Below are 27,849 nucleotides of genomic sequence, written 5' to 3'. Positions count from 1 at the left end.
GCGTACCGGTACGGCGCCACGCCCTCACCTTTTCATCACAAATTCGGAAGATTTCTCGGACGCCGAAACAGTATTTGTTTGACCGGTTAATGATATTACTTGATTTAGGGGGTCAATTTGTCCTATGCCGCCAACACTGGGTTTCAAACCGATAACACTGCACGAGCCTCACTTACATTAATCTTAGGGGAGTGAGTGCCAATCTCTCTTGAACAACTTGCGACACTCGGATACCGGTACACAACCTTGAGCAAGCTCCCCAACCCCCGGAAAATCTCTTATCTTGATATCAGTACTTCCACCATATGTGGAGCCCACCCCTCCCAACAGCACCGGATCCTATCTAAACGACCCGACCGCCACTTTCACCCGCTTACCTGCCCCGATACCCCGCGGCCACTGTCGAGACACATTCTGTAGGCGGGAAATTTTACAAGCACGTCATGTTCGGTACGGTACGGTAGAACTCAGGAGGGAAACAGCGATATACCACACTCAAGGACAATTATTCTATCACGGGCTCTCATCGATAATTGATATTGCTGTGGTAGGGGTATGATACTCTTTTCGAATTCATATTGAATAATGCGCGGGTGACTACGGCTTTAGCTATGATACTTGAGTACTCGTACCGGTGCTGGTATAGTACAGCACCGGTATACGAGTACTATCCCAAACCGCACCCTGAAAGCCTGTGAAAGAGCCGCACCCTAGGGAGCATGTTGTGCGTGACCTGGTAACCCCCACACTAGCTCGAACGGGGTTGACATTACAAGATATGTATCATTCATTTTGAAAACAGTGCTTTCGGTTGGATTAAGGAACAAAGGTTGGGGTTTTCAGGCCAACAGAATGCTACGGGTGTTGGTGGAGATGTTATGGGGGGAGGAGGGTGGGAAGATTTTTTGCCACGGGGCCACCAAGAAAATGGGAAAACCCTTTTCAATGCCGTGCCATACGCTCCTGTGCGCATATATATGATATTCGTTTACCATCCTTGGCCGGGGCGTAGACTACTCGTACCGGTACCGTACTTGTATGATACCATCCAAAAGGCTTTTCACAGAGCAACGAGCGGCGAAATACTCACAGACCATCGGCAGTCTCTTTCTTCCCTAAATAACCCTGAAAACAACCCAAAGCTCCTAAACACTTTTCCAACCCCCTTGCACAATTTTCTAGGGTTAAGATCTTGGCAATTTCCTTAGAATTCTGGGTGCAAACACACCATTTTTAAGTGAGGACAGACCAACACACAGAAACCTTTTCTGACTGAAAAATAACCATGGTTCATTCAAAGGTTTCACTTTTCCGGTGGTGTGGTTTTGCTGCCGAGTGCATGGTATGATATTGAAAAGGTTGACCAGGTGTTGGAAATGATTTCTCGAGAGCCCAGAGTATCGGGTACCAGTACGGTACTGTACTAGTACTCGAGTACAGTACCTGTTCATACTTTACAGCATCTCTCAAGGCAGGGGGTTTTGTATGCAAATGACCTATCGCGCTGGTCTCAACCACTCCAAATGCCTACCGGCACCGCTTTATCTGCATTACTTGTAGAGTACTCAAGATAAAATTGTAATTGATAAAAACTGTATTATATCTCAGACGTTTGGGTATTTTTTTTTTAGATTTATTTCAAAGCCCATTCTAGGGAATCAACGGAACAATAGTACCAGTGGCTTGAGAATCGCTACCCCCGGCGTAATTTGTCCCCTGTCCTGTCCGGTCCTGTACTGTACTCGTACAGTTACCGTCCTGCACAACATGGCGTTGTGACTGTGACCTTCCGTCCCGGAGGACTGCACCCCTTGATGCTTGCAGAGGTCAGCTGCCGTTACCACGCTGTTGTGGTTGTGAGACATCTTGGGTTGCAGGTTGCTGATGGGAGGCTGGCATGGAAATAAAAGCCCATGAATCTGCTCTGACTGTAGTAGAACTTGGGATGAGTAGAAAGACTGCAAGGACACACGGCTATCGTAACTCTGGGGCACAGAGAACAACACTATTCCGAGCTTAGTCGGAACGGAACTACTCCTCGGAAAATGGAAACAAATTCGCACCGTGAACATGGAAAAAAAGTAAGCTGTGGCGCATTCGCAGCCCATGTCAAGTTCTGACACCAGCCACAGGGGGGATCAGTGTAACATTACAACATGGGGGTCTTAGGGACCGGAAGCTTACGTCGTTCCTGGTCCGTTTGCGTCCAACCATTCCGCTGTCAACAATCAGCCCGCCCATTACTCCGCGAGCGCAGTCTTAACTCCTGAAATACTTGCATTTCCCTTCCTCTATCCTCGACAAGCTTCTCCCCCCCCCCTCCACCTACCTACCTACCTCGTTCCCCTCAAGCACGCTCCCGTCTAACATCTGATACCGCACAATGTCGGAAATCCCGCGTCACTCGGGTGCCCTCTACACTCCACCCGTTGCTCATCCCCCTCCGCCGAGTGGGCTGCGTTGGAACCAACAAAGACGGTCATCATCCCTATCGTCAGGCCCATCACGACGAAGCTCTGGAAAAGGAAGAAGAAGTGCCCTCATTGCTAGGGCTAGCAGGTTACAGAGATGGGCCCACAAAAGGTTCAATAAGATGACCTTGACACAAAAGATCCTTGGATCACTGGTGCTCTTGGTAATGGGGACCACGGCTATACTGGGGTTGATTTTCCATGCGAAGATATTACACGCTATGCTGCCGCTCGCTGCGAAGCTTAGGTACTTGAATCAATAGGGGGGGGATAGTGGTGTTTTGTTGCTGACCGTCTTCCGGTGTTTAGGAGCTGGAAGGTTGGGTGGCTGCTTATATTTGCTCTTTGCTTCGCTTCAGCTTTTCCACCGATGATCGGATACTCAACTTCGGTGACGCTTGCTGGGTTTGTTTACGGGTTTCCTAATGGGTTTGTTCTCACTCTACTCTGAGTTAGCTCCGGGTTTTTTGTTTTTTATTTTTTTTACCTTCTGAGTGGTATAACTAAACGGTTCTTGTGGCTAGTTGGTTTATAATCGCTTCTGCCACGGTAATAGGTGCTACCTGCGCGTTCATAGTATGTCGATACTACATCCAGGACTTTGCAAAGCGCATGGTGGCCACCGATAAGCGCTTTGCTGCCCTTTCTCTCACACTCAAACATGATGGGATCAAATTGCTGTGCATGATCCGGTTATGCCCCTTGCCATATTCAATCTCTAATGGCGCTATGTCGACGTTTCCAACCGTCAGTCCGCTGAGCTTCATGGTTGCGACGGCTGTGGCGACACCGAAGTTGCTGATCCATATTTTCGTCGGCGCTAAATTGGCTGAACTGGCTGAGGAGGAGGGCAAGAAGATGGATTTGAAGACAAAAGCCTTGAACTATGGAAGCATTGTTGGAGGTAATAATAATTATAATAAATATTTTTCTGTATCATGCCAGAGCTGACATTTTATAGGTGTTTTTCTCGGCATCATCACCGGGTGGCTGATTTATAAACGCACCATGTTTCGAGCGAAACAACTCGAGGCAGATGAGCGTGCACGGATCCGCGCACCCGCTGGGCAAGGCTTCACAGATGTCGAGGATCCGGACGCTGAGGCAGCCGCCGGTCTCGTTGAGGATCTCATTGAGGGTGGGTATCCAGATTCGGTCGACGATGACGAGTCCGAGGAAGGTGATGCTCTCCTGAATAGTGATGATGAGGACCCTGGATTTGGAATGGAGGATAGTCTGGAGCTTGAGAGGAATGATACCAAGGGGCACTCTCAAGCGCCGCCCAAGGGTCCTATCGCTCTATAGATATTCGGGCTGTTATAGAGGGAGGGTTTGCTAGAATTTCCTTTTTTTATCCTTTTCATTCATTCGTTTTATTATGTAGGCTATACAAGTATCTGGGCTGGGATGGGTTTCGGGGGGTTTGTTTTTGCAATTGCTTTGCTTTTTGGGTTGTTTGTATCGGGTGGGTGAATGTAGGTATCATACAGGATTTTCTTTTCTCTTCCTTTCTTTCCTTTTTATGCGGCAGGAACTCTAGCACTCTCGCTTGCGGGGAGGGCTTTTGTAATATTTTATTATTATTTTATTTTTCCGGGGCATTGGCACTGATTAGCTTTAGAAGTGTTAAGGAGGGGGGGAGAGGAGGGGGAGTCGATCGGGAAAACCAAAAACCGGACCTGCATCTCATCTGATCTACGCTGTATAGTACAAGTACAGTACTCCATCATATGTGAGATGCCGTATCGGACATTACTGCACGAGTGATGTAGGGTGAATAGTATATACGGTAGGAGATATCATACTCGAGTACCTGATCCCGAATAGATACTGTATTGTACATTATCTTTTTTTTTTTTTATTCTTGTTTTTATTTTTATTTTTATATTCAACACGACTTGGCTGGCCGACTTGGATGGGATGTTGGATGATGTCACAGGAGGTATGATACTTGTACAGTACCAAGTACTCGTACAGCATTGGAAGGCCACTATTCGGTCCGTGCTGAAAGAAGCGGAGAATTCAAGCTTATACTTGTATAATCGAGTAATCGAGGCGGCCAATTGACACCTTTATTTATATCTTTCCCTTCTTCTTGAGACATTTAGGCGAACGAAGCATGAGAGAACTCTCTGCCATGACGAATTAAGTCTTGCGCCATTTCCCCCTTCCCTCCTTCGTATTCGACCTTTTTTTTCACTTGCGCGAATTGGAAGAAGGCACTTCCAAGCAGACCGTGCGGAGCAGAGAAGAGAAGCAAGAGGTACTCGAGTACGGTACCCTACTCGATGATAAAGCTCGTGATGACCATTCGCTGGCAGTTTCATCATCTCCCCCCCCCCATGTTCTCTCCCTCCCTCTCCTTCCCTCTCTGGGTAAAAGAGAAGATCAGTTAGCCAGCCATCCATCCACACGCGACCACGACATTTTCTCTGCTTGCTTTTGCTTTCCGCGCGCGTGCGTGCGCACCCACCACACACACGCACACATATACGCATAGAACATGTAGAATCGGGCCAATGTGAGATGGGAAGGTGGTCGCGTTTGCTCGAGTACCGTACCGTGCTCGGCGAATTGGGTGTTGTTGTAGTAGTAGGACATTTTTTTTGCTCAAGGGGTAGGTAGGTAGGTAACTCCTGTATGATATGTACCGTACAGCACCGGTTATAGAGTGAACTCGTGGAGAGAATCATTTGCTGTTGTTGTTGCTGTTGAACTGTTTTCTTACTCGTTCTGCTGTCCTTTTCTTTGTGTGTGAGTGAGAGGAAGGAGGAGGGCTTCTCGGAAGGGGTGTGTGGGATGCCTGAGTGGAACGGGGGAGGAGGGAGGAGGGATATATAAGTACGTGAGTAAAGCCCATAAGTATTTGAACTTTTGGTTCTTTTTTCTTTTCCAATTCTTTATTTACTTAACTGTTCTTTTACTCTTCTTTTCTTTTTAAGGTATTATAACCTTTTTGTCGCTGGTTCGGTTCGATTTAGTTCATTTTTATTTATTTATTTATTTTTTATTGAATTTTAAGCTTATCATATTATTATCATACGGTATCATACCGGTAGTTTGTTTTCTTTTCTTATCTAACCTTATTATTATTATCGATTTGCTGCTGGACGGTAAGCCTTCTCTTTTTGGTTTTGGTTGTCAATATATAAAAACCGTGACAACCACCATTAACAGCCTGGTCTGTCTTGTCTGTCTGCCTAATTTGCTTTCTCTCTCCAACCTTCCTATCATACCTACCCACCTACCCAACCTATTCAACCTACCTTCCTCACAACTCCTTCAACCTCGACATATCGACTTCAACACCAACCAGTGACAGACAAAGATGACGCAAGACCAAATAATCGGTACATATGTGCACATCCCGGGGAAACCGAGGGAGCAGCACGCCCTCTACATGCTCCGGTGGATTGCCAGCCTGGTGAAGCCTATAATGAACAAGGGGGGGTATAAGGTGGGCTGTTTGGCTGAATTTTATCCTGTGCAAAAGAGCTTACTCGGTATTTCTTATCCATCCCCTTCCTTACGCTCTCGTCTGGAAGAGAGAAGAAGAGAGCTAATTATATCGTGTTTGGGCGGACAAGGCTTGAACGTCAATAATGGTGAAAAGGTCTGCATAAGGCTCCGCCAACCCTACGATGATAGCGTATTCTTGGACATTGAGGAGTGTGTTTATACGATGCTGCATGAGTTTGTCTTCCCCTTGTCCACCCTACGAGGGAGGAGCACCGGTTAATGGTAGTGATAGAATCACACACAACCTCCACGGTCCCCACAACGACACATTCTACGCCCACTTGAAAACCCTCGAAGAGTCCTACTCCACCCTTCGCCGTGGCGGCTACGATGGGGAAGGCTTCTACTCGGAGGGTAAGCGCCTGGGCGCTGGGATTCCCAAGAATCCGCTAATGTCCGAAGCTCGCCGACGAGCCTTGGCAATGGCGGAGAAGCGACGGGACATCTACTCCGGGTCTGGCCAGATGCTTGGTGGTGGGAAGGACCCACTGCCCAGTGGGTTGGGTATTCGTGAGAAGATCGCCGCGGCGACGGAGCGGCGTATACGTGACTCGCAGACTTGCGGCGCTGGGAGCGGTGCTAGGGATAGGGGTGCTATGGAGGCAGAGGCTGAGAGGACGATCCGTGCCGGGACCGTCACGGTTGGCGAGGAGGAGGAGGAGGAGGAAACAAAACAGGAGGTGGTGGTGCTAGACGAAGACCCGGAAAACGAAGCGGCAATAATGAATGCTGCGATAGAACTGATCCAGGAAGCGGAGCGTGAGGAAGCCGAGCAGAAGCTACTCTGGGAGGAACAAGACGGCATAGTCTGGATTGTAGACGATGAGGACGGTCCGATACAAGTCGAACTCCCTCCCGCTGCCGCCACCACTGCCGCCACCACTCCCTCTCCCCCACACCCCCGCATCCCGGCACCAATAGTAATCACCTCCTCCCCTCCCCCCCCACCACCTGCAGAACCTCAAGACCTCCCCCCAAGCTACGAACAAGCAACAACCTGGGCCTGTGACCTCTGCACTTTAATCAACCCCTCAATCCTCCCCCGCTGCGAAGCTTGCTCCTTTGAGCGGCCCGATAGCACCGACTCTGCTACGTCCCCGCCTCCCACACCTCTGTCGCCAATCTACCAGAACCCACCCTTGACGCAGGCAGTGATTGAGGGGAAGGAGAGGGAAAGGGAGAGACAGAAAGTCCGGTTCCTCGACATGCCATTGATGATTCCAGAGAAGAGGGGTGAGGCGGCGACGCCGGCGGGGTGGATGTGTGTTAGGTGCGGAACAGGGAATGGTGAGGGTTGGTGGGGGTGCGGTGGATGTGGCGTGGTTAGGGGGGAGATTTGAGGCATGCTTACAAAATGAATGTGAGAAAGGGAGAGGGGAGAGTGAATCAGTCTTTCTTTATTTTGCTTTTTTTTTTCTTGTAGGTATTTGCTTGGGGGTTGTTGCTAGGGAGTTTTTCGTTTATTCGTTTGCTTGCCGCGATTGTTTAACGGGATGATGATACGACATGATGGATGCCTTGCTCTCATGACATTTCCTTGGTTTTTACACCCCTTCACAACAGCACTAGCAACAGCTGTCAGTACCAGGATAATAAATACGATTGAATTATTTCCCAACCGTCCCCTCCATCTCTCTCCCTCCGTACTACTTGAATCTCGCGAATAGTCACAACGCCGAGTGAGAATCCATGACGCCCACCAATAAATGAATAATCATACAAGACTATCATCATCAAAGCCACCTGTGCGCGAATTGATATCCGGAAAAAGAAAAGAAAAGAAAACCTTCACATTAAACCCTTGTATTATAAATTGTAACCCCCCTCCAAAGCCGGGGACCACGATCCGAATAAATAATCTGATGCACTCGACTTTTTCATTTCATTTTTTCATTTCAAAAGTTCCAATCCAATCCAAAAGAAAGGAAGCAAGAAGAGAGGAAGAAAGAAAGAGATGCCGGCGGTTGGAGTTAATTCATACATAGTCTATGTACTCGTATCGTACTTGTAACGCGAACATCAGGATTGAGGCTATCGTATCGCCAATAGACCCCGCCAAGCCGGCGATTTCCCTCCCGTGGGTCGGTTTATCATACCGATCGCGCCAACTCTCGGCACGTGGGCGGTTTCAAGTTTCAACGGCCCGTCGTCCTCGGAATTACTCTATCTACTACTATATTTGTATCAACGGTCGGGCCTTGATGTGTTTCTTTTTTTTTTTCCTTTCCTACGGTTGTCATCATCATAACTCAAATCGTGTCCTCCTTGAGAAAGGGTCAATTGGTGGAGAATGGGTTTTCTATCGCGACCGATCTGAGCTCGAAGCATGAGTTATGATACTGGACTAACTTTATGCAGCTCTGGCAAAGTGCTCGGGCACGTCCCAATTTTGCTGGTACTTGTATCCCGCGTTCCGAATATCCGAGTACTCTTACCGAGATTTGGCATTTTGCATGGCCACGGCAATTTCTCGAGATGGATATATCTGACTAAAGATGAAAAAACCACCCATCTACCCCATCCATCCCCATGAAAGGGCTACATCTTGTAGGTTTGGTTTTCTCAAAGTTCTCTGCAGTGATTCTCAGATTAGAGATCGGGTTTTGCCATTTTCTTGGTTCTGGTTCGGGATACTGTCCCGGCATGCTGCATCTCTTTCTCCCCCCATTTCCTTCTCCCTTCGCCACGGGGCGAACGAGTAAACAATGTGTTCTTCCTCACGGCAAAGAGGGGAAAGGGCTCTGTAATGTCAGTCATCGTCGGCACTCTGCTCTACCGCGTGTGGGCGGGCTACTGTATCCAGCAAAATCAATCACATCCACAAGCAATTAGACAGGTTGAAATGTCAGAAGGCATCATGGACTTTCATTACCACCATTACTTTCAAACATCCATCATCCGCCATCCATCACAGGACAAAAAACAGTCGCTATGCAAACCACTTTCAAAAGAAGACAACAACACAATAAGAGGGCAAAAAACACAACCATTAAACGAGGAAAGAAAGGGAAAACAAAACAGAAATTATCAAGAAAATCTATGAAACCGAGCATTTATCAGGCAGTCCGCAAGGACCGCCGGTTTTCTCATCATCGGTATCCTGCCTTTTTCCTGGAACAATTTCCTTCTTAGCTGGCTGTTTGGGGGTTATTGCGTCTTTTTTGGTCGTAGCATCGGAGCTATCATGTAGTCAAGCGAAGTTGACGCGGGAGACAGTCTGGTAGAAGGTTTCGCCCTGGATGCGGGCAAGCTCCTTCTCCTTCTCGCTGGGCTGGCGAGATCCGTCACCACCCTGTGATATGGTTGTCAATAATGTGTAGAGAGAAAGGAGAGATTGTGAGAGGAGGGGGGGGGGGACGTACAGCGAAGGTACCGGCACCCCATGGGGAACCGCCGCGGACCTCAGAGCCGTCGGCGAGTATACCGAAAGCGTTCTTGTAGCCCAAAGGAACAAAGATCATTCCATGGTGGACAAATGTAGACATGGCGTTCAAGGCAGTGACTTCGTGCCCACCGCCCTGAGTACCAGTGGAGACGAAAACACCGACGTATTTGCCTGTGAGGTTGTTAGTGGGAAACCCCCCCAACTCGTGTTGGAAAAAGCAGGAGCAAACATACCATAGAGATCACCCTTCGCCCAGAGACCACCAGTGGTGTCGATGAATGCCTTCCACTGACCGGGGAAGTTACCATAACGAGTAGGGATACCGAACAGGAAAGCATTGTATTTAGTCAATTCATCGGCGGTGATGACGGGGTAATCAGGCTTCTCAGGGGCGTGCATAGCCTTAAGGACCTCAGGGCCGAGAGTCTCGGGGATCCTATAAGGGCAATGTCAGCGGCAGCTCCAATGGTTGCGGGGGAAACCCGGGGAAACCAAGCCTCTGAAAACTCAAAGAAGGGAATGGAGGAAACTCACTGGTAGATGGTGGCTTCTCCCCCAGCTTTTCTAATACCCTCAGCCTCCTGCTCGGCGAGCTGACGGATATGCTGGTACATGGAGTAGTAGACGATAGCGACTTTTGGGGCCATTGTTGATGTTTGTTTGAAGGTTATTATTTGGGAAGGGTGCTGTGCTGGTGTAGAAGAAATGGATGAAAATACTGGTGGTTCTCAAATAGACCGTCGCGGGGTGGGGAGGAGAATGGGATGAGAAGAGTAGAGGGGAGAGGTCTTATATATGTCATTCCTGGGACTGACGTTTGCTAGTATGACATTTTGCGGGACCCGCCTTTCTATCCAGGAAATTTTGAGTTGCTCTCTCACTCGTTCTGGCCCTCCACACCAAAACCAACCTTCCTCCCCCTCGCTCCGCCATCATCAACAAACCCCGTCGCTTCAATTGTGCCCCTCAAAGCCCGCGGGGAAAAAAAAAGCGTTAAACGCAAGGGTGGTGGGAAAGGGTATCCGGAAGTTTCTATCGCGTCCGTCCACCCATCCCTCCACACTCAGTTACCGGTATGATTTCAGCACATAACCTTTCCTCCCTTCGTGCCTGGCGTCCCCAGTAGTGGTAGCAGGCCCTTGATTACCGGCTGCTTAGTGATAGCATTCCTCAGTGTTGCGGTGCTCTAAGCCTCTCCATTTGCGGATTTGCTTGCAGGGCTTTGAAAGCGGTATCTTCCTTCTCGGTGTTTTGGGCATGCGTTGTGGGGTGGTGGGTGCGGGACGCGAGCGATGGATGGTGGGACACTAAGAATTTGTCACCCTTGCCAATCAATCGCCAAGTTTTGGTAGCATCCATTCATGCAGCTTAGGGAATATTGACTAATTATTCCAGATGGGTATGATATCATGCGAGGGAAAGAGGGAAAAAAAAGGAACAAAAGGGAAATTTTGATCATTAGTAATCTTTTTTTCTTTTTTTCTTTTCAAAATCCTCCGGTGAGATCGTTTTTCACGGTGCACTTGGAAACATGGTTCGTTCAAGGGTGTCTGAAAATCCCCTTTTTCTCGATCCACCCAATTCTCGGTTTTTCTTTTATTCCAATTAATTAGCTTCTTCTTTCCCCTCTCGCTTTCCTTTATCATCGCCATACGAGTATTGTATCTCGGGTACACAGATACCAAAGGTATTGTACAGTACTCGTACTGGTACTGTACTCGTACCCACCCCTCAATTACCCGTACTGTACAAGTACTGTACAGAGGGGAACCCTTTCGGGCAGGGGGAGGCACACGCTTGCCAAATTAAGGTAATTACCGTAGAATTGACCCCAGTTTTCCTTTACCTATGACCCAGAAACGAAAAGGATTTGCCTGTGTTCTCACGCTGCAGCCTGCATCAAGGTGCACGGCGAAAACCTTGGTTGATTGGCTACCGTAGTGCTCAGAGCTCAAGGACTACGGTATTCCGTACCGGTACTTGTACTATACTAGGTACCTTATGGCGCTATGGTAGGGGTTTGGTCATCTCCCAATGTCCTCAATTGATTACCAGGCTCTGACAAACGTTAATAATTGGCAATCTCGTCGACTAGAAGGATCTTCCGTCAGATTTCTAACCTGTGTGTGCATTGGGAAAAGCAAAATTTGAGACAAAGCGGTGTTCCTGATAATGGCCAGTAATCTAGCATCTCGAAACCCCACCCTCGAGCGGCAAACCAGGCAAGAATTCATTGATTAACCTTTCCTCTCCACACACACACACATACATGTACGAGTACTCGTACACTCGTATCGTCTTCCGGTACAAGTACAGTACAGTGCTCGTGCGGGCATCTGCCGTAGTAGGTTATGGCTACCGTATAGTGCTCGAAGGGATATAATTCCACCGCCAGAGGGAGAAATTTCGAACACAGCATACCACCGGTGTTCACCCCCCATCCCATCCCGGAACCAACCTGCAGTAGAAAGGCCACGATACACAAAGAATATCCAGCATGGTAACCCACGAACCAAATCAATGCCTTCCCGCCGCGTACTCGCAGTCTTGAACTAGGGCACAGCGAGAACCAGCTGGTGGTGATCGAACCGGGGTCTGTAACGGGTATTTCTTTGTTACCCTACTTTCACGGATTCGTTCCTGTGCTTGGAAATACATATCATATCATATTATCATACACCGGCTCCTCACCCACCGGTTTTCGTGGTGCCCCAGTTGAAGATTACCGTCGCAGCCAAGGCAACAGGGATAAGACCGGTACCTGGCTTACCATCCATCAGCCTTCTCTTTTTGCCCTCAGCGCACCGAGTAAAATGATCAACACAAGCTCGTGGGGCTCCGATGTGGAAACTCTAGTCGCGCAGTAGTTAGGCAAACTAAAGCACCACAGTCCTCGTATCATACGACAGAAATAGTATCCCAAACCATCAGGAAAATCAATGTTAACAACAACTATAATACCAGGGTCCGGCAGTGAAGGGGAAAAAAGAAAAAAAGTGCTCTCTTACCATTGAATTTCCAGATTTCAACTCGCCCACCGGTAACATTGTCCTTGGGTGGTAAACGAATTCCCTCTCTCTGTTTCAGGATTGAATCAACCACGAGAGAGACGTGGCGTTCAACCGGCTGCCTGGATAGTTGTAGGTCGACGCAATTGTGAGATGATTGTTAGTCTAGGTGGGGGAGGGGGGGTATTGGAGATATCGCCCTCCGTTACTTGACGTAAGTCTCAGCGCCCTCAACGAGTAGACTCGCTTGCCAGCGTCCTGGCAAGCGAAAATGTAATCGACATGTTACCGGCATGAACGGCTTTGAGCAACTGTCGATCATCATTCCAATTGCTCATACATGCATTCAAAACAACCGCAGCCATGTGTTATTTGGGCTGTGTTTCCTATAAAATTGGTATTAATATGACCCCTACGCAAGATACCGTACCTCAAAATCGGTGGGGAACCCGTGGTGCTTTGATTCGATGTCTTGGAATAGTAATGTCGGACGAGCTTGACGGGCTCGTTGTAAACTGACGAGGACAATCGTGGTTGTCCTGCGTTATCTACCGTATTCATTTGACTTTTGGTTGTCCATTGCTGGACCCGTTGTGGAAGGGAGGTGAGAAAGAGGGAAGAAGTGGACGGTGAACAAGGAACAAGAATTGTGGATGGATTTTCTTCAAACTTTCGGTTTCGTTTGCTCTTTTCCATCCTCACTTTCCTCACTTTTCACCGAGAAAGGCCAGGGAAGTTCATTTCAAAACCGCCTTCCATCGAAACCCCCTTCGCAGCTTTGCCTCTCCGTGTTACCCCCGTGTGGGTAGTGGATAAACTATCGTTATCAGGGGGATTACAGCCGTCCAGACTACATTGGGGGTTCTGAATTGAGCCGTTGCCAACACCCAATGGAGAGAGCGCCGACCCCAAAGGAGGGGATAACAGTACTGTGCTCTAGTATCCAAACCTCCGTACCGGCCATACCGGTATTACATTATCCGTAGGACTGTGTCATGAAAGAGGAGATGCGACTCCCCCCCCTCAACTATGGTATCATGGTTGAACAGAGCTTTGCTGGGGTCCCGTTTGGGTTGTTTCCGGGAAATTTTTGGGTTCAGCACTGTCCAAGGGATTCTTCATTTGGCTAATATCTATGCAAAAACTGGGCTTGCATTCTCAAGAATCTCGGGAACTTATTATTATCGCCCTAAAGGGAGGAAAAAACAGAAAACCGATCAGCCCAGCTCTCCAGGCTATCCTTGGGGGGGGGGTGTCTGTCTTGGCCAACTTGTAATTTTCCTTCCAGCAACCAAACCGGGACCGAGACATCTTGCTCCTAAGCCCGAAGTCGACCGGCTTCAACTGTCGCAAGAAGGCTCAAGCTACCAAAACCTTTCTCCGCATAGCGTCATGCCCGAAAAAGAAACAACTTCAAACCGCGCGGCGTGCTGTTGTGCTGCGCGAAAGTTGCCTTGCTCCCGCTGGAGCCGCCGAATATCACCCTCAATTTAGGCTCTAGAGAGACCAGGGTCAACGACTATCACTTTGGGACATTTCGTTCCACAGAAACAACCCTAGAATCTAAAATCTCTTGCAACATTCCAGCGGGTAACGTAGTACTGTAGGGGCACGGCGAATTATAAACCAGAGGTCTAGTGGCAGGACACCAATGTTGGTGGGGCTATCTCTGTATAGTACCCCTCTTGCTCGTTGTCTCCTCCACGCTGTTATTGCGATTCAGCCCCTCTGAGATCCAGGAGACTTCCCCTTTCTGTGAGTGATAGGCGAAGAGGGATATACTTGCCCATGTGCTAATCTTCCGCTCGGAAAGGCAGGGACGAGGATGCTCATTCTACTCGTATTTCTCTATACGCACTGGATGCATGGTGTTTACTCGTCGTGTTTTCAGTTTCTACTCTGCCTTTGTTTTCGTCCCACATTTCCCACGTTTCCCTTCGACTGGGTATAGAATATATCTCACCCAGTGGCTCATACCTGTCAATGGTCTCGCTGTCTAGGACATCATGTAGTCCTTGGCTCGGGGGATAACTTCCTAGTTAACTTGAGAGCAGGCAATGGCCTTCACAGGGAACTGTCTTGTAGCCAATATCCTTACCCTCTTGAGGCCTCAACCGGTGTGCAAGAGGAGGAAGATAATTTAGGCTGTGTTCTTATAAACCTATCTGCTTCTCACTTTCATCTCCACCTTAGCTCTCATAACCCAAATCAAGTTTCTAGCCGTTGGTATGACCCCGAGCAGAGAGAGGGGAAATGGATATGAAGTATCTCGGATTGCTCGTGGCAGACGAGAGATACCCGAAGATAGGGACTCGCAAAATATATAGCAAAAAATACGTGCGTGTCTGAGTGCCCATATATGCCCAAGACCCCTGTTTTCGAATCCCTCCTGCCTGGTACGAGTATAGAAGCATAGCAATACATTCCCTAATCCAGTTTAGTGTGGTGGGGGGATCAGATCTCCGTTGCGAATCCCCGAGACCTGTAGGTACCCGTACCTATTGGGAGAGGTTCTGGAAGTTGAAAATAGCAAGGATCCTATCATATGACGAGTTTCCGTAGGGCTATGATTGCACTAGTTGAGTTGTGGTGTGGGACAGAGCCGCTAGACGAGTGATCAACGGTGAAATAATCTCAACTTGATTGGCACATTGACGGCCATTCTTGGCACTCCTGACACTATCAAGTTAGAGGGGTGGTGGAAAATATGGCCTCATTCGAGATATATATCCATTTTAAACGGCTGAGCTCCTGAGGGAGTGTAATGGCAAGGAGCGTCGTTATGCCTCCGGGCCTCCGCCAGATCGATGGTTCCTGCTTCCGGCTAACCCAGGAGGTCCACCAAAGGTGAAGCTGTTATCGCCAATCAGCAGCAATCCAAGAACCTATCCTCCTTGGGCAATGCATCTGCACCAATTTGGAATAGCTGTTTCAGAGCTTCTCAGATCTTAATCCCCGTAAAAAAAAAAAAAAATTCCCACGCAGGAGAATGCTCTCCCTGGTTCACGGGCCCCCTCGAAACCGTTGAAACACACTTTCAGATTGCTCAAGATCTGAAAGATATCTCAAGATGAAAGTAGCCTGCGTTCCTAGTTTGACTATAAATTAACAATGGTGTGACACTATGGGAGGGTAGGGCAAGTTTCGGATGACAAATGCTTTGTAACAAGGTATTTCATTTTCCTTTGGAACCAACACACAGCTTAGGCTGCTGGAGCGCCGGAACCCAAGATCATATATGTACTTATCCGGGAGATGGGTTTCTTTTCCCCACGCAATCTGGATAAGTGGAGAGGGTGATGCGGGGTGAGGTTTGAGAACACTTCATATGTTATCACTCGGGTTTGTAACCGTTTGTTAATGGGCCTACCGCGGTTTCCCCTGAGGCGATGGGGGTTAACTCACTTGTGGCACTTTGGAGCGATCGGCTTCAGAATTGCCCGAGTCGATTTTGTGAGAATAGCCGATCTGTATTCCAACAATGGAATTGTGATAAGCAATGATCGGAGGACCATGGAAGGTGATAATATATACTGTATACTAAAGCAATGAGACCGGAGAGAGGTTCTATAAAAGAGTAGATGTTTAAGAGAATGGAGTTCCTAGAGAATGAATGGTGCCTTTTAATACCCTTTTATAGGCGATCTTCTGCCCAGTGCGCGAAAAACGCAGACCGAGCACTGATGATAGTCGATGCGTATAACATATTTGCTGCCCTTTGTAGGCCCTGTCCCACGCCCGGATCCGTACAGCTACTTTGACCCCCCCCCCTATGGTACCAGAAGCTTTACTCATAGACTGTGTGCTAAAATCCCCGTTTCTGCGAGCCCCAGAGCCCAATAGTGCGTCACAGGAGGTCCGTATTTACCACAATGCCCAAAAACTTCCAAATAGTTTCCTAATTATAAAATCATACGGGTGTACCTACCTTCTCTAAACAGCTCTCAGAAATTCCCCAGAGCATCAACTGCATGCGCTTACTTCCACAAGCGCCCCCATCCCAAATATTTTCTATCTGCCGTGAATTCCTCTCCCCCTAGGGAGCGGATACTAAACAAAAGGTAACCCTGAGAGGATGTACATGCGCGTGCGCAGTTGGTTCAGTATACTGACAAGTTGAGCTTATACTCAGATAACGGTCTCCCCGTAAAGCACCGCCCAGGCGCAGACTATGGGCGTAGTGGTTGACGTAGTAAGTCGGGTTTGGTTAGTATAGGATCCACGACGTGAAGGCATTTTCTCCTCCTAAATTGTGGATTAGAAATGCTAGAATGATATATATGCGATGCGCACAAGCGGGGGGAGGTGTAGGCTATTTTATTCTTCCCCCTTTCCATTTTTTAGGCGACCGGTGCCTCACAGTATCCCACCGAGCTCCACTAATTCACAGGTATTCGCAGCAGTATGCCTTGACGGCTTGGATTCTTTGGAGCCTTCGGCGGATCTGCAGCAGAAGGATAACACATTCACCGAAAGCAGTAGTGTCAGCTATTTGTCGATGGATCGGAACCCAGTCCAGACAATATTACGTATCTCCAGCAAGCAAGTTGGCTCCAGGTACTAGAGATTCATTTCCTCACGCTTGGCTAGCACCAACAAAAACGGTATTTGGGAGCCGATTGTGAAGATGCTCTCCCAGGTTCTATAGAATGCTGGGACAACCTGTAGAAACTTGAGCCTAGTTGCCTCTAGCTAGCCTGCCGCGGTCTGCAACGCTTGAACAATGAAGCACTGTATAATCCCATAACGCACTAAGAGAGGGATAAAAGATACCTTGATCAATTCTCAGGGTAGTTCAGAAGATAGCATATTGGAAAATGCTTTCATAGTCGGGGATATCAGACTCAGCAGAATGCCGGCCGGCCCTTCGGAGGGGAGGAACTCGAAGGTTGCGTCGTCCACGGACCTTGGCCACCCGCCAAGTTTGCCACAAGGGTGGTCTTGAATACGTGGTACTAAGAGAGGCTGTTTCGTTTTGCCAAAGCATTTCAAGTCCCAGCCGGAACAAACACTTCCCTCCCCTACTCTAGGAAAATGGAACCAGTAAGCCTACGGTAGACTTTCAAATAGTGGGCTATCCGCCACCACGGCCTTTCATACTGTATACCCCATCACCCCGACCGCTCATATGATCCCGCCGGCGGGTCGGAACTCTAGTAGGCTTTCGAGATGGAAGGAAGCTCCTACCTGGCCTTCCGCATTCCCGGAACACGCGTCCGGAAGATCATACTGGGAGTTTGACACATGCTGGCACTGTGTAATACCAAAGGATGTATCATAGATACCTCCTCAGAGCATAAACCCGCCACAAACCTACCACGGACCTACCCAAAAAAAACCCCTCAAATCACACCCCATCACTCACTTCACCCCTCCACATGTCTTCCACCGATATCTTCCTTGCATAGGAAATTGCTAGAAAAGCATATCCTATAACGCCACGAGTACCGGATAGCTGAGGAATTCAGGTATAGCAGCTTGGAGACAAAATTTCCGAGGAAACTGCAGAGGGGTGGGTTGCTTGCTTGAAGGGCTTGGTTATCTCAGTGGGGTATTCCGGGATAGGATAGGTGTATGGGCTGAATGGTTTAATAGTAAGATTTTGTTGAACCTGAGGTTAAATCTACAGAAGCATTGTCACATATGTACCGCTCCATGATTGTTCAGACAAAAGCAGTAGCGCTGCCAGAACGGCAGCCCCCCTCCCCTCCCCCGCATCTAAACTAGACATAACCACCCCCAGTACGTATCTTCCTAACATAGACTCTCTGTTGCTAGTACGCTACCAGTATACTCAACATCCTCCAGAGTATCATACTCTAGATAGTAAAATATCTCAAAACCGAGTGATCACTCATGGAAAAAGAAAGTCATCGGCGCGTTAAAGGTAAAACTGAAGATTGGTTCAACTCGAGCGCCATAGGCCGACATAAATCTGGGAGACCCAGTGCATACAGGACTGTGATAACAACTTGAGTCTTCCCACCCCACTGCTACTGTGGTCCCAGCCAATACCCAGACGGCTACCAGCAGATTCCCCGACCAAGCCAACTGCTCCCGGGCCGCATTTCCCCATGAATTACGGTTCACACCGATATCATCATACACCGGATCTTATTCTTATCTCCCCGAACACGCCATGAACCCGATCTGGTCCGAGCCCTAACCCACTGACTACCGCTAAAAGTAGCGACCTATCCGTATCTAAACTAGCGCCCGCAAAAGCACCAGGATTCAACTCAACCCAACGCAGGGGAAAAAAGAGGGCGGAATAGGAAAAGAAAAAGAAAAAAAAAACAAGTTCGAGCAATAGTTTAGAAAGCGTCACTATTGCGAGGATTTGAAACGATAACAAGTCACTTAGAAATCTCCCATTTATAAAGATGAAATTGATCACCAGCCATTCTACTAGATTGAACACTTCTTACTTTACCGTAGGTGCTGTACGAAGGCGTTATTATCCCGAATTACGGGCAAGAGGGAAGTGAGACACAGCCGGGATGAGTGATGCAAAGTCGGTCAATCTCTTATCGGGGGGAATAGCTGTATCGTTGGGGAATTGGTAATCGTACGGTACGGTACCGAGCGTAGTGATCTAGGGACTTTTCCTGACACTAGTTAGCACAGTCAGTTCCTGCTACCCGAGTAATTTGTAAAAAAATAAAAAAAAGTGGAATGAGGCGTCATGAAAAAATTAGAGTAAAGTTGTGTTGCTTTTTTTTGATCTTCATGGTGATCGGGGTTAAAAATGGTTAATCTTTCGCCATATGTATGCAGGGGTGATTGGTGGTAAACAAAAAAGGAACCTAACCTTTATATCAAGATCTTGCGAAGAAATTCGGGCCTATGCAGTTAGTTACCGGTATTTCATGTGAGTGACTAAGCGCGCTTTTGTCGACGTTTCTGGTCAAAATCGAGCTAACGTCGGGTTCACAAAGTAGTACTAAGATATGGAAGAAAGGATTGAATAATTATATTTTACTCAAGTTCGTGATACCATTTCGTCTAAAAATTATTTTAACCGAACAAATCACCGAACCCACCTATGTAAAGGTTAGCTGAGTTTCATAAAAATATTGGAAACCTGTATCAAACGTACCCTCATCCTCCGACTCCTCGTCTTCCTTCTCCTCCTCCTTAGCCTCTGGCTTGCTGTCCTCAGCGGCAGTGGCACCAGGAGCAGGGCCAGCAGAAGCGTAAGCCTCAGGGTTGGCAATCCTGTCCTTGAGCTCATCAATCGCCTCCCAGGAGTATTCGGTCTCCAAAGCGACAGCAATGGCCTTCTTGTAAGAGTTGACCAAACTGTGAATAACCGATGGCAGGGTAGGGTAGTTTACAGCCAAAGAGATGGTTGCTAGAGTCTTGACGGCATTCAAAAAGCTGGCCAAAAGCTGTTCGTCGTCGATGTCCAAAACCGACGGTGCAAAGACTTGGCCTTTGTCGTAGACCTGGGAGATACCCATACCGTATGTGAAGGGAGAGATGTTCAACATATTGAGAAGGGTCGCTTCAGAAGCTCCGACCTTGTTTCCAGCCTCAACGAGCTTGAGGTCGGTAGTAATTTCAATGGTACCACGAGCAATCTTGGTGGGAACACCGAGAGCCTGGAAGAAAGAGGTCTTTCCGGGTTCCATACCGGTGTTGCCCGCCGGGACAAAGACATCGAGAGGAGCGACGGCGCCGGCACGAGCGGGGGCGGCGACTTTGTTGGAAATAATTTTGTCGCGGACATCGTTGAGATCGGCATTGGTGAAGACAAATCCAACATTGCCTACATTTGAGGAGTGTTAGCCCGTAAAATAAAAGATAAGTAGAACACGTGATTGATTACCCTTAACGTGTGGAAGAAGACGCTCGTACTCAGGGAAATCAGAGAGCAAGACACGGATGGCGCGGCGAACCATGGTATTCTTTCCCATGAGAACAACACCTTGACCCCTCAGAGAGGCACGGATCTCGTGCATTTGCTGTGAAGAGACCTGTTTTGAACGAACAATTAGCACCTCTCAAAAAGATATACAGGAAAACCCAGTACCAGCATATTTGGCGGAAACCCACATTGTCGACGGTAACGATGAAAATACTCGTGTAGGTCTCGAGGAGTCCCTTGAGCTTTTCGAAATATTCTGCTTTGTTGGTCTTGGCCCCCATATCTTCTTATAGAATGAAGAGAGGTTTTTTAAGGTTCAAGACGGATGAGGGCAGGAATGCGAGGTGTGGTGAAAAGGGAGCTGTTGTGAATTGATGGCGAGATGCTAAATTTGAGACAGAGAAAAATCGACCTTATGCTCCACATTAGTTGTGTGGGGGGGACTGGGAGTGGGTAGAGGAAGGGCTAACCCCACAAGTCACGTGAGAGAGGAGACAAGGGTCCTTCAACACCGGCGAATGACTAATAAGGACTAGGGGGATCGAGATTGCGCGAGAAACCCATGCCGTCCCTCATGGTTGGGAGGCAGCAGCCAGGGCAGGGTGGGTGGTGTGCGAAACCAGAGCGACACCAGGGTAGGGTAGAGCACGGTAGGGTGCTCTGCCTCTTGTGTTGCAGCGTCTGCCGGCCAGCCAACCAGCCAAGTTCTGGGCAAACGACAATGCAGTACAGTACTCGTACATGGTTTTTTTTGGGGATGGTTTTTTTTTTTTTCCTTCAAATCTTTAACCGCCTCAGAGAAATGCTTCGACCTACATGAACACACATTACAGCAGTACTGTACAACCTTGAGCAGTTGGCAAGTACTGGTAGGAAGAATGAAACTAGGTTATCGAGCTGTGTGCACTGCGGGATGGCTACCCGTCTGCCCGAAGGCCTCCGTACATTCCTGTAATAGACCGTACAACATGTACCGAGCGTACATAGGGCACCGCATCCTTGCGATATCGCAAAGGAGACTACTGCGCGATAACATGGCGGTTCTCAAGAGATGGAAAGTGAAAGAGAGAAAGGTGAGAAAGCGAAGAGAAAAAAAAGTTAGAGAAAAAAGGAAAAGGGATCACCCCCCCACCAAGGAGCTCGTGCATAATATCCGATTTCGACCTTTTCTATTACAATATCACAACAAACTACTAGAGTGAACAATGGTTGGTGACTATTCTGAGAGACCTTAGTTCCCTACACCGATTCCCGACGGGGTTCAGAGAAGAAGAGTTGATCGTATATGAATGAGGAGGAAAGGCTTTCCCCCCTTGGCTGTCAACTGCTGTCTCTCTGGCGAGATGAAGTCGTTAGCGTGCGTCTTTCCCGGACCTGCGTGTAACCTCGGATTTCAGGCTGACTTTGCCCTTTCCCATGGGTGCCGTAGATCTTGGACGACAGCTGTTCTAGTGCAGCATGAGCAATGTTTACGACTGAATGAATTCTTCATTCCAGTCTTTAGATTTATTCCTCGGAGGGTTCTGATAATTTTTCCATCAGATTTGGTGATAATTTTGACATATACCCATCTGGGTTACGTTGAGAATTGCCTGTCGCGTCAGTTGGTGGCACGCTGGTAATATAGTAGTTGCCCAGCAGTTTTTTCCCATTTCCCTTCTCCCTGGGCAAGCACCAGCAGCATTGTCGCATACACGCGACTTGGTTAGTACTGTTGCCCTTTGCAGAGTATCCACTCACTTCCCACCTTTTAACTTCCCACCGTACAACGCCCTCTCTTCCTTCATTCGAAAGCGTATCCACCTCGAATAAGCACCATAGGCAGATGTATTACACTTTCATCCCCTATAGTCAACGGTCCCCCCTTCCAACCTTGTTCCTCTTACTACGGCACATGTCTGGTTATTGTAGCCCGTAATGAGCTCTCTTAACTGACATTTCTCTGTTATCCTACGTAACATACCGGTATCTGTTTCCCTACTCCCCCCTCCCTCTTACTTATTCCTTCCTTTCTCCCCTCTCCCCTAAACCTACCTACCTACATACATACGTTCCTTCCCACCACCACCACTGCTGCTGCTCCCACCACCTCCCACCACCTCCCCTCCCCTCTCTCCCTCATCCTTCCCACCCACACGCACCCGCACCCCACACTATTCCTCGAATTCACAACCTCATCCATCCTTCTACCCACCACATCTTTCCCCATAACCAACCATTATATGTTGTCCGAACCTTCGTTGCTATTGTAGCGTGGGAGGCTTAAAACTTTCTCCACATATAGAGAGGCATCTCTTTACCGATAGGGTGAGGCATTTGCTTCATCTCAGCATTTGGTTGAGCGGACGATAGAGTCTGAGTGCAATTAGTCTTTACCCTATCCGTCTCGTTTCACTTTCCTATTCTTTTGTCATCCAAACTCTCTATCCCTTCTTTTTACCTTTCTTCGACACATTTTCGATTCAACGACCCACACCTTCCCTCGCTCCTCCTTTTTCCCCCCCCCTCCAATCTTTCCCCGACCCTTCCCCATACTCTGAACACTCATCCCCTTTCTATTTATCTGTTACTATAGCCCCATCCTCGCTTTTTGCCGTGCTGGTACATTGGAGGGAACTACACTCTTTTTTCTCTACAAACCCCCCCACAGCTAAGTTTTTCCTGCATTTGAGTTTTCCCTTTCAAATACCCACCACGCTTGGGCTCTGGACCATCAAACGTCCTGACCTTCACCCCCGATGGCCGATCGTAAACCATCCGTTTCCACCTCTAGGACTACGGCTGGCAATGGCGCTGCTGGGGATACCTCAACTGGTACTGCAAATACCCAAACGACGACTGCTATAAACACGCGCTCTACCTCTCCTTATGGAACCCGCTCTCGTGGTAGAGGGGCACGTATAAATTATGCCGAAGACAAAGACAATGACATGGACTATGAATTCACATCTACCCCCTCGACGTCATCAAGTAAATCTGCTGCCGCCGTCGAGCCAACACCCTCGACGAATGCGTCGCGAAGGGCATCAGCAGTTGGAACTGGGGCGAAGGACAAGGAGGCTGTTAAGGAGAATACCGCGACGGCAGTCGCTACCACATTCACATCTGGAAAAAAGAGAAAGAGCGCCCACCCGGCACCCATTATGCCAAAGGACATAACACTCTCAAATATGATGAGCTTTCAGAACCCCAATCTTAAAGATGGGAACTTGATCGCGGATGATGGTACCTCGCTCGCTGTAAATGGTATAGTTCTCGCAACTCTCCTTCCCGCAAGCTTTGTGAAATCTGGACTCTACAGAGCTTAGCGAGACATAAGACCACCTTTTGTTTTACTTTGTTTTATTTTTCACTTCTGCTCGTTCGCCAACGTAAATTGAGGGTTAAATTGTTGACGCTAACAGTAACATCTTTCTAGATCATATTTATCTTGTATGCGAGCCTCCTGGGGAGCCATATTATCTTGCCCGAATCATGGAGTTTCTTCATGCAAACAATAATCCATCACTGCCCATAGATTCAATACGGGTCAATTGGTATTATCGACCAAAGGACATCCAACGAAAGGTTACCGACACGCGCGTGCTCTTCGCGTCCATGCACTCTGATTGTTGCCCACTCGCCTCCATTCGCGGCAAATGTTTCATTTCGCATAGATCAGAGGTTAAGGATGTTGACCAATATCGGAAGCAGCGAGATAGCTTTTACTTTGAAAAAATGTTTGACCGCTATATCCATCGATACTACGATGTTATCCCTACGACAATGGTTCGAAATGTTCCGGAGAAGGTGCGAAAAGTGTTGGTTGAAAGGTGGAAGTATTTGCTGGTTGAGCCGCAGAGAGCAAAGGAATTATGTAGTCAAATGAAGGAATGCAAGAGATGTTCAGGATATTGTGCAACGTACGAAATTCCCAGGAAGAGCCCCTTCATTTTTTCAGATATTTTATTTTTTCTTTCAACCCCCTTTCTGTAAATTTTAGAGTTGCTGATGTGATGGTTTATAGGACCGATTCCGTACATTGTGCAGTTTGTGGTCATACATATCATATGAATTGCGTTCGTCCTCCATTACTCAAGAAGCCGAGTAGAGGGTTCGCTTGGGCATGTGGGCCTTGTAACCAAGCCCAAGAACGCAAACTTGAGGCACGCAACACACCCAATCTGACGCCCGGAATAGGAAATAGCAATGATCTTGAAGACGACGCTCTCGATGACGAAGAGGAGGATTTATCTCCGAGGGCTGTCCCTTCCGATACAGCGACTCCTTCTGAAACGGCCGATCATGATAAACAGCCTACACCAGAGCAATTGGCATGGGCAAGAATGTGGCCTATGAGATATCTTGGCCAGCATTGCCGTGTCGAAGACGCTTTAGATTATGATGATCGCATATACCCCCGAGCAGCCTCGCGGATAGGGCCCAGACACCAAGCGAATGTCAATCCTTGGCATGGACGGCCTGTCGAGTATGTGAAGCCTATTGAGAAGAAAAAACCTCAAAAGGGTGGTGGCAAGAGTGCTAAAAACGCTGCTGCGGCAGCAGCGGAGGCCGAAGCCGTGGCGGAGAGAGAACGGCGTCCAAAGTGGGTCATGGATGAACCCGCAGGGTATATTCGGCGAGGCGAAGATGATGGCTCAACCTCCACTTTGCTCTTTAAAATGCCAGATTTACCAGAAGAGGATGAGGAAGAAGGCGAGGCTGGAAAGAAGCGAGTGGAAAATGAAGAATCCGTTGACCGTTTTATGTTGAATGCGTCCGAGATTGCTGAGACTCTTCCCGGTGGGGGTGTTAAAAAGTGGACCGTCAATTTTCAGGATAAAGCAATTGAACTTTTCTATGCTAGCGACTTTGATGAAAAGAGAGTCTTAGTTCAGCTCGGCAAAATGCATGTCACGAGGGATCTCAAGGAACCTAGATTTAGACCCGATGAGCATAAGCGGTTTGAGGAAGGTGTGGCGAAATTTGGAAGTGAACTTCATGCTGTCACCAAGAATGTCAAGACGAGGAAAATGGCAGAAATTGTGAGATACTACTATACGTGGAAGAAAACTGCCAAAGGCCGTGAGATATGGGGCGGCTTCGAGGGACGGAAAGGGAAGAAGGAGGTTAAAGTTAGGGGCAAGGAGCACGGAACGAAATTGGTGGACGATGTTGCCGATGATGATGACGACTCCGCATTTGATAACACCAAAGCTGGCGAAAAGAAGCGGGGATTTGAATGCAAGTTTTGCAATACCCGTGAGAGCAGGCAGTGGAGGCGTGCACCTGGTGTACAACCTGGAACATTGATTCTCGCAGACAAAGGTACCGCAAGCTCAAAGAGGAAGGGTGGGGAAGAGAGATGGCTCGTCAGCGCGCTATGTAGACGATGCGCTGAACTCTGGAGGAGATATGGTATACAGTGGGAGGATCCCGATGAAATTCAAAAGAAGATCAGTCAGGGGGGTGGCAGGGCGTGGAAGAGAAGGATAGATGAGGAAATGCTAAAGGAAATGACCGCCGCGCAAGCAGACGAGAAGGCAGAAGCCGCTGCGCTTGCTGCTACCACAGCCTTTGCTACGCCTACTCCACCGGTACTAAATGGCACCCCTATTGATACACAGGATGAGAAGAAGGAGCCAACCCGGAAGAGACAGAAAATAGAGGCCAATGGTTCGTCAAAGAAGGGAAAGGAGAGGGCTGAGAGGAAGGAACCGCCGCCCCCTCCGCCGGAGCCGCCAAAGCCGAAACTGTTGCCCTGCGGGATCTGTGAGGAGCTGGAACCCCTAGGGGACCAGCACTTGGTATGTCGAGATTGTAAAATGTCTGTGCACAAGGCGTGCTATGGCGTCGGCGAGCAGCGCGGAGCGAACAAATGGGTTTGTGAGATGTGCGCTAATGACAAGAACCCAACGGTTTCCACTGTAGGTCTCCCTAAATCTACATTTGAGAAGGTGTACTCACAGATTACAGAACTATGAGTGTGTTCTTTGTCCCTGCCATGGCTTTACCGACCATGAGGACGGTGGTGTTGGTTCTAGCGATAAGGATCTTGCGTCTAAAGGTTCGGCCAAGAAAAAGATTCCGGGGGAAAAGGATAAGCCAATCATCAATAATCACGGCTCCCATGAGGATGGCCGTAAGGTTAAGGAGATCGACAAGCGTCGGCCAAAACACCCTCGTGAACCGCTGAAGAAGACATCGGGGAATAACTGGGCTCATGTTGTATGCGCTGTCTGGACTCCCGAGACAAAATTTGCTGAGGCAAAGACCATGAAAATTGTTGAAGGCATCGGCACTATCCCTGTAGCGAGGTGGTTACAAACCTGCAAGATTTGTGAGAGTACCGGGGGTGCTTGTGTTGAGTGCCATGCGTGCCACGAGAGCGGTAAGTACCCATGGTCGTCTTATACTTCTGGCGAGTGTGCTCATGTAACATGTTCACAGTTCATGTCGGTTGTGCACATAAGGCGGGGTGGCGGATGGGATTTGATATCCAACCCGTGAAAGGCTCTAGGAGAGACCAGATGAACATAATCAAGCTTGGCACTGAAACCGGAAGCATGACCGCTGCTATCTGGTGTCCGGAGCATGAGCTGAAGACTACTTTACATGCGCTTAACGAGATATCTGAGGAGACCGGACAGGTAAGTGTCGTAGGAGGGCGATTGGGGAAAAGCTGTTAATTGTTTTGCAGAATGCCTTGCAGCTATATACTACAACATATAAACAAGCGGATCTAACGCTTACGGGCACTGTTCGTAAGGCGAATCTAATGACAATTTCTACTAAGGCTTCGCAGTCGAACAGGAGAAATAGCGCAGGGGGGGCATCCACGAATAGTATGGCTAATGGTAAAGAGTTGGCTTGTTCGCCCACCACTGTGTACATCAAGACGGAAGGTGCAGAAGACAAAGTTGGAGGAATCGAAGGGCTTCTCGATGATCACGTCGGAGGGGATGAGCCCAAGCGCTGCTTCGGATGTCAAACGGATGTGAGCCCACTCTGGCGGAAGGTTCCTATAGATGCACCAAGGCCAGCGGAGAACACTACACATCTGACCAATGGGACGCCACCTGATACTAATGGGATACTGGCCAATGGAGACGCGTCATCGCGTTCGCGTACTGTTGGGCTACTCTGTCATCGTTGTCAAAACAAGGATCAGACGCCGGAACAGTCGCAGCATTCTCCCTCGTTTGCGGCAACGAACGGGAATCAACGGAATAGATATGCGCCTCTTCCACCATTATCCACATTTTTGGCATCCCAGCAGGCAGTCGCGCCACCCCCACCACCGCCTCCCGCTCCGCATCCCGTGTTGATCCAGGGTGCCGGGCCATCTGGGGTACCGCAGCCAATGCCTCTCCAGATAGCTCCCCAGTTAGTACCTCAAATGGCACCAATTCCTCAACACCACCCACACCCACAACAGCCCCAAGCGCTACCTCCTCACCCTCATCAGCAGGGGCATGCACCCCCACCGAACCACATGCCTCCTCACCCGCCGCATATATCACCCCACCCCCCCCCTTCGCATGTGGTCCCGCACCCCCAACAACAGCCTCACCCTCTCCCGCACCATCCACCATCACACATGCCCCCGCACCCCCC

General features: G+C 48.7%; 6 protein-coding genes; 3 read left to right on the top strand and 3 right to left on the bottom strand.

The window, feature by feature from the left end:
- Nucleotides 1-2,323: 2,323 nt before the first annotated feature.
- On the top strand, nucleotides 2,324-3,776 carry GSTUM_00011194001 (uncharacterized protein; the record flags this gene model as incomplete). XM_002841760.2 has 4 exons in its annotated part: nucleotides 2,324-2,718; nucleotides 2,781-2,900; nucleotides 2,996-3,375; nucleotides 3,433-3,776. The coding sequence occupies exons 1-4, from the start codon at nucleotides 2,384-2,386 to the stop codon at nucleotides 3,774-3,776; spliced, it is 1,179 nt and encodes a 392-aa protein (XP_002841806.1). The 5' UTR covers nucleotides 2,324-2,383.
- A 1,848-nt stretch (nucleotides 3,777-5,624) lies between these two features.
- On the top strand, nucleotides 5,625-7,433 carry GSTUM_00011193001 (uncharacterized protein). XM_002841759.2 has 3 exons: nucleotides 5,625-5,974; nucleotides 6,059-6,164; nucleotides 6,223-7,433. The coding sequence occupies exons 1-3, from the start codon at nucleotides 5,800-5,802 to the stop codon at nucleotides 7,328-7,330; spliced, it is 1,389 nt and encodes a 462-aa protein (XP_002841805.1). The 5' UTR covers nucleotides 5,625-5,799; the 3' UTR covers nucleotides 7,331-7,433.
- Nucleotides 7,434-8,833: 1,400 nt separating this feature from the next.
- GSTUM_00011192001 (uncharacterized protein) lies at nucleotides 8,834-10,598 on the bottom strand. XM_002841758.2 has 4 exons: nucleotides 9,910-10,598; nucleotides 9,609-9,811; nucleotides 9,353-9,546; nucleotides 8,834-9,282 (listed from the first exon to the last, which is right to left on the bottom strand). The coding sequence occupies exons 1-4, from the start codon at nucleotides 10,020-10,022 to the stop codon at nucleotides 9,181-9,183; spliced, it is 612 nt and encodes a 203-aa protein (XP_002841804.1). The 5' UTR covers nucleotides 10,023-10,598; the 3' UTR covers nucleotides 8,834-9,180.
- An 8,736-nt stretch (nucleotides 10,599-19,334) lies between these two features.
- Nucleotides 19,335-19,870, bottom strand: GSTUM_00011190001 (uncharacterized protein). XM_002841757.2 has 2 exons: nucleotides 19,483-19,870; nucleotides 19,335-19,426 (listed from the first exon to the last, which is right to left on the bottom strand). The coding sequence occupies exons 1-2, from the start codon at nucleotides 19,844-19,846 to the stop codon at nucleotides 19,401-19,403; spliced, it is 390 nt and encodes a 129-aa protein (XP_002841803.1). The 5' UTR covers nucleotides 19,847-19,870; the 3' UTR covers nucleotides 19,335-19,400.
- GSTUM_00011189001 (uncharacterized protein) lies at nucleotides 19,870-20,625 on the bottom strand (the record flags this gene model as incomplete). XM_002841756.2 has 4 exons in its annotated part: nucleotides 20,442-20,625; nucleotides 20,215-20,362; nucleotides 20,114-20,154; nucleotides 19,870-20,085 (listed from the first exon to the last, which is right to left on the bottom strand). Exons 1-4 carry the CDS (start codon nucleotides 20,532-20,534, stop codon nucleotides 19,870-19,872), a joined length of 498 nt encoding a protein of 165 aa, XP_002841802.1. The 5' UTR covers nucleotides 20,535-20,625.
- Nucleotides 20,626-22,375: 1,750 nt separating this feature from the next.
- GSTUM_00011188001 (uncharacterized protein) overlaps nucleotides 22,376-27,849 on the top strand; it is a gene marked incomplete at its 3' end in the record, with an annotated part of 29,715 nt that continues 24,241 nt past the window's right edge. The window contains exons 1-6 of the mRNA XM_002841755.2: nucleotides 22,376-23,499; nucleotides 23,672-24,155; nucleotides 24,260-26,159; nucleotides 26,209-26,659; nucleotides 26,746-26,882; nucleotides 26,933-27,849. The exon at nucleotides 26,933-27,849 is cut by the window's right edge and continues 24,241 nt beyond it. Coding sequence (XP_002841801.1) covers nucleotides 22,992-23,499; nucleotides 23,672-24,155; nucleotides 24,260-26,159; nucleotides 26,209-26,659; nucleotides 26,746-26,882; nucleotides 26,933-27,849 — 4,397 coding nt within the window. The 5' untranslated portion in view covers nucleotides 22,376-22,991.

Source organism: Tuber melanosporum (genome assembly GCF_000151645.1).
Source record: "Tuber melanosporum whole genome shotgun sequence assembly, scaffold_8, strain Mel28".
Taxonomy (NCBI): Eukaryota; Fungi; Ascomycota; class Pezizomycetes; order Pezizales; family Tuberaceae; genus Tuber; species Tuber melanosporum.
The sequence above is the reverse complement of the archived record's forward strand: the minus strand, read 5'-3'. Positions and strand labels throughout refer to the sequence as shown.

Excerpts from the sequence above, each read along its gene's own strand:
- GSTUM_00011190001 (XM_002841757.2), bottom strand. The coding sequence starts at position 19,846 with ATGGGTATCTCCCAGGTCTACGACAAAGGCCAAGTCTTTGCACCGTCG. Across the intron at positions 19,427-19,482 it reads CGAGGAGTCGGAGGATGAGG|GTGGGTTCGGTGATTTGTTC; the intron begins GTACGTTTGATA and ends ACCTTTACATAG.
- GSTUM_00011192001 (XM_002841758.2), bottom strand. The coding sequence starts at position 10,022 with ATGGCCCCAAAAGTCGCTATCGTCTACTACTCCATGTACCAGCATATC. Across the intron at positions 9,812-9,909 it reads GGAGAAGCCACCATCTACCA|GATCCCCGAGACTCTCGGCC; the intron begins GTGAGTTTCCTC and ends TTGCCCTTATAG. Across the intron at positions 9,547-9,608 it reads GGCGAAGGGTGATCTCTATG|GCAAATACGTCGGTGTTTTC; the intron begins GTATGTTTGCTC and ends ACAACCTCACAG.
- GSTUM_00011193001 (XM_002841759.2), top strand. The coding sequence starts at position 5,800 with ATGACGCAAGACCAAATAATCGGTACATATGTGCACATCCCGGGGAAA. Across the intron at positions 5,975-6,058 it reads TGTGCAAAAGAGCTTACTCG|GCTTGAACGTCAATAATGGT; the intron begins GTATTTCTTATC and ends TGGGCGGACAAG. Across the intron at positions 6,165-6,222 it reads GTTTATACGATGCTGCATGA|AATCACACACAACCTCCACG; the intron begins GTTTGTCTTCCC and ends TGGTAGTGATAG.